This window comes from Mytilus californianus, unplaced genomic scaffold (assembly GCF_021869535.1).
Source record: "Mytilus californianus isolate M0D057914Y unplaced genomic scaffold, xbMytCali1.0.p SCAF_7, whole genome shotgun sequence".
NCBI classification, from domain to species: Eukaryota; Metazoa; Mollusca; class Bivalvia; order Mytilida; family Mytilidae; genus Mytilus; species Mytilus californianus.
Window position 1 is genome coordinate 83,240,520 of NW_026262723.1, and position 13,884 is coordinate 83,254,403.

At 32.5% G+C, this 13,884-nt stretch overlaps 1 protein-coding gene across 1 annotated transcript in view; it reads left to right on the top strand.

The window, feature by feature from the left end:
• The first annotated feature begins 168 nt into the window (after positions 1-168).
• Positions 169-13,884, top strand: part of LOC127709802 (uncharacterized) — a 58,316-nt gene continuing 44,600 nt past the window's right edge. The window contains exons 1-5 of the mRNA XM_052215441.1: positions 169-297; positions 8,151-8,423; positions 9,774-10,146; positions 11,278-11,394; positions 12,343-12,535. Coding sequence (XP_052071401.1) covers positions 180-297; positions 8,151-8,423; positions 9,774-10,146; positions 11,278-11,394; positions 12,343-12,535 — 1,074 coding nt within the window. The 5' untranslated portion in view covers positions 169-179. The remainder of the gene's footprint in view (positions 298-8,150; positions 8,424-9,773; positions 10,147-11,277; positions 11,395-12,342; positions 12,536-13,884) is intronic.

Genomic DNA, 13,884 nt, shown 5'->3' on the forward strand with positions numbered 1-13,884 from the left:
GAAGAAAATAGAGATGTATAATGATTTAATAATCATTAAATGCAATATTTGTAAATTCAATGCAGCTTCTATGCGGAAAGAGTTTATTCATTTTCTCATTTTGAGATGCCCTATATTATGGATCATTCGGAATATTTTGCGCCATTTTCGGAAGTCTTCGGAATTAAACCTAAGAAGATATGGATGACCATGTGAAAGAAAAAGTCAAACTTGTACTTAAGGTTTTACTGAATTCAAGTACCCACATTAAAGATGATACGTGTTTGAACAAATTGATAGACCTTTTGAGAAAGAAATGTATGATATATATAGTTATCAAAAAAGTTGGATCAAATGAAAATTTATTTACACTAATTTACAGCTTGTTCTTGTGGTGGGCAGTAAAACTTAGAGCAGAGAAGGCTTGAGCATTGCAACCATGTTTAATCCAAAAACATTCTGTTTTTGCCTGTTTTATGTCAGAAGCCTGCAACTCAGCGGTCTTTGGTTGCCCTCATATTTGGGTTTTTATGGCACGCTTCAAAGTGGTTGGGGCAATATAGTTTTATCTACAGTACCATTCAAACGGACCAGCTCTCCCACACCCTTCATTGAGGAAAATTTCGGAGTCACTCCGAGAAACTCCGATATTCCTCCCATAATTGTGTAAATGTTAATTGTGATAGCGAGGTCACTCCCAACACAGAGGAATTAATTGCCCTAATCCTACTTTAATCTATGCCTGCATACGACTGATAGGGTAATTGGATTAACTGACGTAATAAACAATTATATTTCCGGTCTACTGTACCAGTTTAAGTGTCAAACAAGTGTATAATTTTAAATGTCTTTTTATATTGGTTAAGTTTAATTTTTGTGTTAAAAATAAGTTAAAATATTTTCGTATTTCTTGCTTGCTAATCTAAAAATATCTTTACCCAAATGGACTTGCTTGTTTAAAAAAAAACGGACATTACCAAAAAAGGTTTATAAAATTTTTTGGAAAATGTGGAAAAAAACGCGAAATTCTACTTCAAAGCTGAATAAATGTGAGCAGTTTAAAGAAAATTACGTGTCTCAAAGTTTTGTATACAAGTGAAAAAGAAAATATTATTCACCATTCCTTATGCTTAATAAGTCTACGGCATTTTCTTTTTACGATTATCTAATTGCTTGAAATAAATAAAAGATTTAAAAGCAAATTGTTGTTAATTCTTTCAGTTGCATTATAGTTTTATAAAAAAAAACTGACTGTGTGGTATGGGCTTTGCTCATTGTTGAAGGCCGTACGGTGACCTATAGTTGTTAATTTCTGTGTCATTTGGTCTCTTGTTGAGAGTTGTCTCATTGGCAATCATACCACATCTTCTTTTTTATATATACTTGATTTTGACCTCGTTTTTTTTCATCAGTAAATTAATATTTTATTTATGAAAAGGGACATACTTGTGTAAAAATAAACGGAAACTACCGCTGATTAAATGTAAGCAGTTTAAAGAAAATTATGTGTCTCAAAGTTTTGTATATGCAAGTAAAAAAGAAAATATTATTCACCATTCGTTATGCTTAATAAGTCTATGGCATTTTCTTTTTACGATTTGTTGGCATTGCTTTAGGATAATAATACATTTCGGCTACAACAGGAATACTTCCACAGCTGCATTAACTCGTCTTTGCACATTATTTTATTTACGCACAATGAATGTAAACTTGTGTGTTGTATTTTGGACAGTGATCTTAAAAGATTTTAAAAGAAATTAATTTGCCGTGGGAAGACAATTCCACGATACACATCTCAGTGATCAACAGTGTGTGGTTCAACTTGAACTTGACTTCGCTCACAATATTAAATGCTAAAAATAGCTGACATCAATTTTATCCACAGCACGAGATTTTTATATGGCGGGAAATAATATCACGTACCAGTAAACTCAGGTGACCTCTCTGAACGACCGTGGGAAAATTCATTCAGGTTTTTAAAGTTGCTTTGTATTAATGATTGACATTTTTGTGCGTTAGTATTGAGGATCTAGAAGGTCCTTTTACAATTGATTAACCGTAATCTAAAATTTATCCTTTTCCAAAATAAACGAACACACGTCTTCTTTAACTATTTTATTTTTTATGTTTTATCAGTCAAAACAGGACGTAGACCTGAACATTAGTTATACGTCCATGGTCAACAATATAAATTTATTGTAGATGAAAACACGATGCATATCGTTAAGTTGGGCCTTGGTAGAGATCCTCTGTGAAAATGTGTAGATCGTTGAAATCCTGTCCACTTATTTTTTCGCATATTTTTTTCTTGTAGCATCTGGGTACACGATATAATTTCATTTTAATATTTTTCGTATATATATTTGATTTTTTTCTATAGTAATTGTTGAAATAATTCATTTTTTTCATTTCGCCAAGGACTTTTAACGAGCAGTAAAATACAGATTGTGCTCATCCAATTTTGTTTTAAATAATTAAAGATCAATAACAGAGATAAACCCATGATTTTTTTCCATATAATTAATTAAGTTGTGAATGTTGTGTTGTGCCTGGGTGGGGAATTTCTCTCAGTGTTTTGTTTTTATGAATAAAGGGCATGCATACAAAACTTATTCCCTTTGTTCACCAGAATTGTCACTTTACAGTTTCTTTTCGGAATTCAAATGATTCAAGTCGGTCATGTACCGAGGTAGTGAAACATAATATTTTGCATTGCAAAATAAATATGCACCGGAAATTGTTCATCTTTGTTGAAAGAACACAAAGTATACCTGATTGGACTATAATAGAAATACAAAATAAGTTTTTTCTTCATATTTTTCTTTGTTTGTACGTTTTATTTCAAATGACAATGACATGGGGCAAAAACATATAAGAATAATTATCTTTTGCTGAATTATAATGTCACATCGTTATTTGTCAAAGAAAGGAAAACATTTGTTAAAATTTTAATACCGTGTTTTTAAAGCACACAGGTGCAATCAAGATTGATTAGATGTACATAGGTAAATAATCTGGCTAATCAGATTATGTTGTCAGGCGTTGTTAATTTTTAGGACGCCTGATGGGCAATAAACCAATTAACAGCCACACGGTGTTGGGAGAGAATCTTTGGAGGAAATTGGAAGTATAATCCGCGGTACGCATGTGACTCCGAAAAACACGGAAATCATAAAAAGACGATCTCGAATCGATCCGTTTAAATGGTACTGTATCATTTGGTCATTCTTTCATTCCATAACGAACAGTTATACAGACTTTTTTTATCTAAATGACTTCACATATTGAGCTGATTTTTAGTATGTGAGTCTACTATGATGAGTTACAGATAGATTTTATGTTTGGTTCTTCTCCGCTGATTTTTGACAAAATTATGGGCTTTGGACTTTGAAAAATTTTGTGAAAATAGCAGTTGCAAAGACTTTTTTTCAAATTCCTTCACATATTGAGCTGATTTTAAGTATGTGAGTCTACCATGTCTACTATGATGAGTTACAGATCCAGTTTACGTATGGTTCTGCTCTGCTGATTTTTGCAGAAATAAGGGGCTTTGGACCTTTTCTTTGAACATTTTGTGAAAATAAAAGTTACACAGACTTATTTTCTAAACACCTTCACATATTGAGCTGATTTTAAGTATATGAGTCTTCTATAATGAGTTACAGATCCAGTTTATGTTTGGTTCTGCTCTGCTGATTTTTGCCTAAATAAGGGGCTTTTGACTTTGAAAATTTTGTGAAAATAACAGTTATAAGGACCTTTTTTTCTAAACGCCTTCACATATTGAACTGATTTTTAATATGTGAGTCTACTATGATGAGTTACAGATTAAGTTTAAATCTGGTCCCGCTTCACTGATTTGTTCAGAAATTATGGGCTTTGGACTTTTTCGTGAAAATAATAGTTATACAGACTTTCATTCTTAAATTTCCACTCCTGAAATTGGCTTCAAGTTTTTGTTGTGCACAGGGCCATTCGTATTGTTAAAACACACATAGTTTTCCTTTTTATTTATTATAATAAATCAGGCCCTTGGTTCTCTTGTTCAAATTGAGTGTCAGCATGGCTGTGTTGGATCTGTAAGTACATGTACACAGCTACTTACAGTTCAAATGGGTATATTGATTATAATGCCTGGTGTATGGTATGTCTTGCATTCTCCCTTTCGTTTTTTATAAAATTTAGATTTTACGTTTCTGAGTTATGGGGTTTTAATAAAGGGGGGGTTTTCCAGTTTTTGGACAATAACTCAAAAAATGCTTTCACCAATTTGCAAGAAACTTTGGTCAATTGTTTATATCTATTGACATGAGCTCCTTTTTAGCTCACCTGGCCCAAAGGGCCAAGTGAGCTTTTCTCATCACTTGTTGTCCGTCGTCGTCCATCGTCGCTTTTTACATTTTGAACTTTTTCTAGAGAACCACTGAATGGAATGAAACCAAACATGGCATGAATGTTCTTTATGAGGTGCTGACAGAGTGTTGTTACTTTGAAGATGATCCATAATCCAAGATGGCCGCCAGCGGGGAACTTAGTTTAACATGGGACCCTATGGGAAATACATACAAATGTCTTCTTTTAGAGAACCACTGAATGGAATGAAACCAAACATGGCATGAATGTTCCTTATGAGGTGCTGACCAAGTGTTGTTACTTTGAAGCTGATCCATCATCCAAGATGGCCGCCAGCGGGAGACTTAGTTTAACATAGGAGCCTATGGGAAATACATACAAATGTCTTCTTTTAGAGAACCACTGAATGCAATGAAACCAAACATGGCATGAATGTTCCTTATGAGGTGCTGACCAAGTGTTGTTACTATGAAGCCGATCCATAATCTAAGATGGCTGCCAGCGGAGGGCTTAGTTTAACATAGGACCCTATGAGAAATACATACAAATGTTTTCTTTTAGAGAACCATTGAATGGAATGAAACCAAACATGGCATGAATGTTCCTTTTGAGGTGCTGACCAAGTGTTGTTACTTTGAAGCTGATCCATAATCCAAGATGGCCGCCAGCGGGGAACTTAGTTTAACATGGGACCCTATGGGAAATACATACAAATGTCTTCTTTTAGAGAACCACTGAATGGAATGAAACCAAACATGGCATGAATGTTCCTTATGAGGTGCTGACCAAGTGTTGTTACTTTGAAGCTGATCCATCATCCAAGATGGCCGCCAGCGGGAGACTTAGTTTAACATAGGAGCCTATGGGAAATACATACAAATGTCTTCTTTTAGAGAACCACTGAATGGAATGAAACCAAACATGGCATGAATGTTCCTTATGAGGTGCTGACCAAGTGTTGTTACTATGAAGCCGATCCATAATCTAAGATGGCCGCCAGCGGAGGGCTTAGTTTAACATAGGACCCTATGAGAAATACATACAAATGTTTTCTTTTAGAGAACCATTGAATGGAATGAAACCAAACATGGCATGCATGTTCCTTTTGAGGTGCTGACCAAGTGTTGTTACTTTGAAGCTGATCCTTCATCCATGATGGCCGCCAGATGGGGAAATGTTTAACAAAGGACCCTATGGACAATACATACAAATGTCTTCTTTTAAAGAACCACATACTGAATGGATTGAAACCAAACATGGCAAGAATGTTCCTTATGAGGTGCTGACTAAGTTTTGTTACTTTGAAGCTGATCCTTCTTCCATGATGGCCGCCAATGGGGGGACTTCCTTTAACATAAGACCCTATGGGAAATACATACAAATGCCCATTTACAAATGAAAAAATTGCTGAATTTTTCGTTTCCGTTCTCTAACTTGAGTTTGTCTTAACTAAATGTAATTTCTAAAAATATCAATGTCATTATTCAAGTAATTTTTAAAATTGGAGTTATCTTCCTTTGTCCATGATTATAGTTGAATCAACTACAATCAATGCTTTATACAATGCAATGTTTAATTTTGCCTTCCACTGATAAAACACAGATCAAGTTGAATTTGGGTAGTATCACTTTAACCATTATTGAGTTATGCCCCTTTATAAATCGAAAGATTGCAAAATTTTTAGTTTCCTTTCTGTAACTTAAGTTTGCCCGACCAAACATTATGAAACCTATACACAATATTCATTACCTCAAAACTAAGATAATGTACATTTTTTTTGTTTCCGTACTCTAACTTTAGTTTGCCTCAACCAAATGTTATGAAACTTATACATAATGCTTATTACTACATAATACAGATTAAGTACGAAATTTGGTGGCGTCACTTTTACCATTTTTGAGTTTTGTCCCTTTATAAACATAAAAATTGCTGAATTTTTCGTTTCCGTTCTCTAACTTTAGTTTGTCTCAACCAAATGTTATAAAACTTATACACAACCGTTCTAGAGTTATGCGTGTTTACAAATAGAAAAACTGCTGAATTTTTAGTTTCTGTTCTCTACTTAAGTTAGCCTCAACCAAATGTTATAAGACTTACACACAATGCTTATTACCACAAAACCCAGATCAAGTTCAAATTTCGGTAGCGTCACTTTTACCGTTCTTCAGTTATGTCCCTTTATAACTATATGATATGCAAGCGGGGGCATTATCTGTGTCCACATGTGAACACAATCCACATTTATTTTAATAACTTTACACTTTTTCCACTTTGGAATTTCCTTTTCAAATGAATAATTTTTGAATTACTACAATCATTACAATAATTCAGTTTTACTATGTGAAAACTTTTCAATTCATATTGAAAGTTAAAAGTCACCTGTAGGTCACCCCAATTCCAAAATTGTTTTCAGCAATTAAGTTCTAAATTCAAGATATGTGTTAACACTGAATGTTTTACCTCAATTAAAGAATACCAAAATTTAATAGAAAATTTAGAAATTTTGGAGTAGACATACAAAAATGTGCAAACATCTTTAACCTGGGATTTAGTTTGTGTTTTGCTTGGTTTGCACCTAACTGTACCTATGACAAAAACTTAATAAAAGGAAATGTCAAATGATGACATCTTTGATAAAAAAGTAGGGATTGACAAATTTTCCAAGGTTAATATTTCTAAAAGCAGAAAGTTTTGAATTTTTAAAGTGATGGACAGATGGAGGCCTAAAAATCTTAAGGTTTTCACTCACGCTGGAAGAATTACACCTCTGGTACCCTATGGCTCAAGTGCATTTTTCTATTTCCACATGTCTAAGATGGGAGTGGGGAAAGAATTTTTGCAGATTTTCTGGATGACCCCTAAATTTGCATGTTTTATGAAGTTGATGTGCAATGCCTTTTAAGTTCTTTTCATGATATGTATAAGATTTGAACAAACAATGAAACGAAAAATATGACTGCAGAATGAAGCTTTGTATACAACCTCAACAGACAATATATTTTTGTGATTACAAACTCTCATCTGAAAGAACTACAAATTGTAATACCAAACATGGCATAAGTATCTCAAGGTGTCCATGATTCAAAAATGGAAACCGTGAAAAAAACAGGTTGTTGGCGTCTAGCTATCTTTTGGGTTTTTATCTGGTTGTGTTGTTGTCTACTTGATGTAAACCAACATCAGATTTTATTTGTGCAAAAAAAACGTTTCATTATAAAAAAAAAATTACTGTATAAATTCAAAAGGTACAATGATTGCTTCCCTTCGAATAATATGCAGAATCTTGAAAGTGTGTAGATACAAACATGTATCAGAAATAAATACAATTTCAAAGGAGAAAACAAATATTCAACATTATGGTTGCTCTTTTATGACCTGACTATAAAAATAGTTTGTGAATTATTTTCTGAGTGTTTGTGAGTTTATTCATCCCTTATCACACAAATGTATCAGGTTAAAGATTTCGTTTTATGGTTGTTTACCTTGAAATTGTGATCACATCAACTTGAAACTTATCTTCAAACAATATGATGTTTTAATTTGATTATCTTATATGTATTTACGTTTTCAGTTATCTTAATTACTGTAAATTCAGAAATTATTGCGTGCATTGCAAATTTTTAAGAAAGGACAAAAATGCGAGATTAATTACTGCGATTTCTGCAAAATCTGCATAGAGATATGTTTTCAAATATCCCAATAATTTCTGAATTTACAGTACGTGATGACACAGAATCTTTAAAAAGTCCTTACATGACAGTAAATATTTTGGTATCTTTAGATTTGAATGACTTCACCATATTTTATTAATTTTTTAGTGGATCTTGTGGAAGATGTTGAAGACTGCAGTATTCCTAACTTTCTCAAGCTTATCCCTGAGAGAACAACTTCAACATCAGTGCTTGTGTTTGGCATTCATGTGGCAGGTATACTTGGTTCTCAGACCCACCTGAATGCTTTGTATGAAAGCCATGTGATTGATGTACTACAGACGACACTGTCACATGACCTTGTTGCAGCACCAGCAGTTGGAGAAGCTTTTTATAAAGTGTTGAAAACCCTGCCATTATATTTAATACAATCCCTAAAAGGTAATACTATTTGTAATTTCAATAAAAAAAGGGATAACTCAATTTCTGTTAATTTATTTGTGACTCAGTTATCATAAGATTTTTTTTTAAGTAAGACCAAAATGTTAACTTCAATATACATGTACTAATACATGTTAACTTAAATATTCATGTACAAATACATGTTACCAAGATATTGTTGAGATCTTCCCTTTCATCAGAAATAGTATGTATTCTAAATATGACGTGCTTCTTTCGCTTTGTAAACAACACTGTGATAAGATTCTCGATATATCTATACTTAGTGCAGACTCAGAGATGTGCATATTGGTGGCTGTTACTATTTACCTCCCACGTAAATCCACATGTATCATAACCTGTGCAAACACTATGTCGATTTCGTTGTGTCCAAATTGAAATTGAAAAAGAAACTACAGAACCGTTATTCCTATTATATTGCATAATAAAAATAATTAATGCACAAGAGTATAAAAAATGTATAAAATCAAAATAAAATAAAATTCCGCCAAATTTCATGAATGATCTTGGTGCATTAACGTCATGTCATAACATGACATCATACATATGAAAACTCTAAAGCTGAATGTTTTCCGTTACGTATACGCCCTAAGTTTGGATAATATTGCATTAAAATGGAGTTTTGAGGTAGGTGATGTTTCATTTTCTATTCCATTGCATTATTCGCACATTTGTGGATTTCAGCAAGTCAACATGGTGGCTCACTCCTTAGTTACGACATGTCAACTCTGGATTTGACAGTAAATAGTAGCCAACGAAATAAATAAAATAAATAAAATTACACCCAGTTGTAAGTTTTTACATGTAATATGCTTGCCTTTGCCTATACCTCGCAGACATCATGGATTTTTACCCAGACTCAGAACACCAATGACCAAACCTTGTGGAGTTGGAAATCGAGTGAAGAAACCGATGTTCTTAGATTTGTGTGTACAGTTTATATGTAATCCTGTGATGTCCTCTGCATGATACTTTAATTTTTTTTTCAATGTTTATGAGTGAGTTTGTGACTTCCAGATGAATTGTTTGGGTTTGAATGAGCTTATACATACATATTTGACCATAATTAATTGTACTAGGATTAATAAGTTCATCCATATAGTTTACTGTTTAATATTTATACTCTGGTGGAGAGTTGTCACATTGGCAATCATACCACATCTTATTTTTTCTATTTTAGAAGCAATTCTGTTTTCAAAATGCATTGATCTTTAACTAACATCTTTTCATTTGTATTTTCATCTTTAATTTAAAATTTGAATAAAAGAAATAAATATTTGAATTTAATATTGATTTAATATTTTATTTTTGCATAATTGTTTTTCATTGTAGACTTAATGTCAGCAACAGTTGAGATCTTTCAGCAAAAAAATAGTCTGTTTCTTACTAAATCTGCTGTGCAGTTTGTTGTTTTCTATTTTACAAAACATTCTGATGATTTGGGAGAACATCTTACGGAATTTCTGGAAAGACTTTATATTGAGATAAACAGAAAAGCTGACAATGATCATAATCATCAAGGCAGTTCTGAATTTTCCTCAATTTGTTTTGATATAATAAAGGAAGTCATAATTTTGGAACAGTGGAGAACATGGATTTACAAAAGATTTCCAGATTTTAATGAAAAACTTTTAAAGATTTTGATATCATCAAATGAAAGTATATTTGATGGATGTCTGCAGTGTTTGCTTGGTTCATCACAAAGGTAAGTGAAGTCAATGTAACTGTCATAAAATGAAATAAGAGTTTTAGCTTTTTGATTGACATTTTAAGTTTGAATGTGTAAAGATTTTTTTATTCGTTATTTGATTCCTACAGTCACCACTATTACTTAAAATAAAACGATTGGCAAAAATTGTAATTGAAAAATTATTAAAGAGCCTGACTACTTCCAAATATCCATTGTTGATGACACTTTACTGCAAAAATCCTGTAAGAAACCAATAGTCTACCAAATTTGAAACTTGAGAAATGATATATATTGTTCCTTTTATGACTGCTCCTGACCAGCAAGAACTGAACTTGGCTGGAATAATTTACTGTTATAAGGTCCTTAATAAAATTCCTCATTTTATTCAAGTCCCATTAAAGACAGGTCACTCTTTATACAGCAAGAAGCAATTCAATAAAACAAAGTTTATGAAAAATCATGTAAAGGGCTAAGAAGAAGATAAGAATATTGAAAAATTTTAATAGGGTTAGAGAATGGCTGTTTTTAACTGAGAGCAGAGACCCAGATGATCAATACAGGCCCTTTAGATCCTTTTATTTGACTTCATCATTCATTTGGTAAAAAAACTTGACATTATAGATGTATATCTTGTCATACCTGACAGTTGATATCAAGAAAGATGATTCCAAGGAGACAATTAAAAATCATTTATAGAATAAGGACATTTAACACCATATAAAAAGAAAAAAATATAAAAAAAACAAACGACAGTTCACAATATACGCTTTTATATAAAACAAAAGATAGAGCAACATGAACCCCTCCCCTCCCCTCCCCCCAAAAAAAAGAACAGGGATGAATTCTGGTGCAAGAAGTATCTGTTCTACTTGTGGTTCAATAAGGATGCTTTTGGATGATAGATAAAATTCATTTATTGTAAATTCAGAAATTATTGCATGCATTTATTATTGCAATTACAGGAAAAGCTGCACACAGATATATGTGTCAGATTTCAGTATGAAAGTTCTTATTATTGCTGTTCTCACTCAGTCACATTTTTCACAATGATAAAAACCTTGTAATAATTTCTAAATTTACAGTATAAACATATTTTTTTTTTATGTTTCTACATATTAATTCTGTTTAATTTACTTGTAATGGTAGGTTTGAAGGTCAAGCCTTGAGAGAATTTGGAATCCAAATGATGAGTAGCATTGACATACTCATTGAGAATGATATAACAAGAGGACAAGAAGCTTGTTCTAGAATGTTGAATTATGGGTAAGATTGTTCTGAAAATACATGGTTTTAAGCAAAATTAAGTTTCAGATAAAATATATTGCAGAGGAAATTTATTTACAGTTGTGATAATTATCAGATCCTCTTCTTATTTGCTGTTAAAATAAAGAAAACACAAATACAACCTGATCAGTTGATTATCAGATTTTCATCATATTGTTATCGTAAAATATCAGCTTCTGGACACAATATGAACTTTTTGAACTCATTCACTGTGCTCACTTGACGAAAACCAGAAAACCTGATAATCAGTACTAATAAGCAGCTGATCCCTTTCTTCTTTATATCAACTTATTGGGTCTGAGATAAATGGCTTACAAATATTTCTCTTTTCATTTATATCTCCTGTATCATATTAAGCTTACCAGATAAATGCACTGTGTACTCTTATTTCAAAGATTTATTTTTAGAGGGTATATTCTTTTGACACTGTTTTAGGGTAAAGATTGCATGAAATGCAATCAAAACCCTATGGTACTGACTTGGTATCTATATCTTCCAAGGTTTAAAACTACCTTTGCTAGTTCAAACAAAATAGTGCAGTGAAGTGATCATTATTTAGAACCTATCAAGTCAATATCATGCAATTCATTGATGATACATTACACTTTGATATTTAAGTTACAGTATGATGTGTATTTGAATTACAATACCGGTACTTGTCAAGTAAACATTTTTTATTAAAAAATTACATAAGATGTATCTGTTATAAAAATAAGTTCAACTACAAATGTACGATCATGAACAAAGGAAGATAACTCTAACTCAAATTTTTAATTTACCTACAGTTCAATGTTTTATTTAAAAATTCACAAAATAGCAAAATAAGGCAAACTTTACCTTTCAGGGCTCACAAGCACTTTGATTGTCTAATGTCAACAAAGAAAACTTTTTACATTGTATGTTATGCCTATGTCATTTCTTTTTAAGTATATGGCCTGAGCATTTGGAATGGTTTAAAACTGTTGTAAGCCTTCCTCTGTATTTACTTGTTCAATTGGATAAAGAACCAGAAAAGATTAGACAGACTACACAAATAATAAGAAAACAATTTACCTCAAGACCTAGAGCAATTAAAATATTTTGTGGTACCCTTGAAAAAGTTGCTACCTTGAAATTTCAGGTAAGAAATTTTGTTCTACCACAGTCATTAGGGACGGATAGAACTTTGTCTTTAAATACCTTCTTCAATATCTGATATTCATAATATGTTATACATGAGTTGTTCATATGATTTTTGTGGAGCCTGCAACTTTTATCGCAGAAAGCTTGACATAGGGATAGTGATCAAGCGGCGGCAGGGTTAACTAACTTCTTAAAAGCTTAATATTTCAGAAGGTAGAAGACCTGGATGCTTCATACTTTGTATAAAGATGCCTTATGATATGAAGTTTCCGTCTGTCATATGTCCAGTGTCCTTGACCTCATTTTCATGGTTCATTGACTAGGAAAAAAAGTTCAGATTTTTTGTAATGTTATTTTCTCTCTAAGTCTAAGTCTCTAAGTCTTATTATGAGTAATAGGATAACTATATTTGGTATGTGCGTACCTTGCAAGGTCCTCATGCCTGTCAGACAGTTTTCACTTGACCTCGACCTCATTTCATGGATCAGTGAGCAAATTTTCGTGGTCAAGTCCATTTCTCAGATACTATATTTGGTGTATGTAATGATTGTAAGGTGTACATGTCCAACTGGCAGGTGTCATCTGACCTTGACCTAATTTTCATGGTTCAGTGGTAAAATTTTAGTTTTTGTGTTTTGGTCTGTTTTTGTAATACCTTATGCAATAAGACAACTACATTTGGTGCATAGAAATATTTTACAATGTACATGTCAGTCTGGCAGGTTTTATTTGACCTTGACCTCATTTTCACTGTTCATTGCTCAATGTTTAGTTTTTGTGTTTTGATCGGTTTTTCTAATACTGTATGCAATAGGTCAACTATATTTGGTGTATTGAAATATTTTACGATGTACATGTCAGTCTGGCAGGTTTTATTTTACCTTGACCTCATATCACGGTTCATTGATCAATGTTAAGTTTTTGTGTTTTGGTTTGTTTTTCTTAAACTTTAAGCAATAGGTCAACTATATTTGGTGTATGGAATGATTGTAAGGTGTATATATCTGTCTGGAAGGTATCATCTGACCTTGATCTCATTTTCATGGTTCATTGGTCAATGTTAAGTTTTCCTGGTTAACTTTGTTTCTAAGATACTATAAGCAATAGGTCAACTATATTTGATGCATGGAATGATTTTAAGGTGTACATGTCTGTCTGGCAGGGTTCATCTGACATTGACCTCATTTTCATGGTTCATTGGTCAATATATAATTTCCATGGTTTGGTCTGTTTCTTTTAAACTAGAAAATATAGGGTATGTATATTTGGTGTATGGAATGATTATATTAAAGGTGAACATGTATTTCTGGCTTGGTTTATCTGACATTGACTTCATTTTTTGTCGAG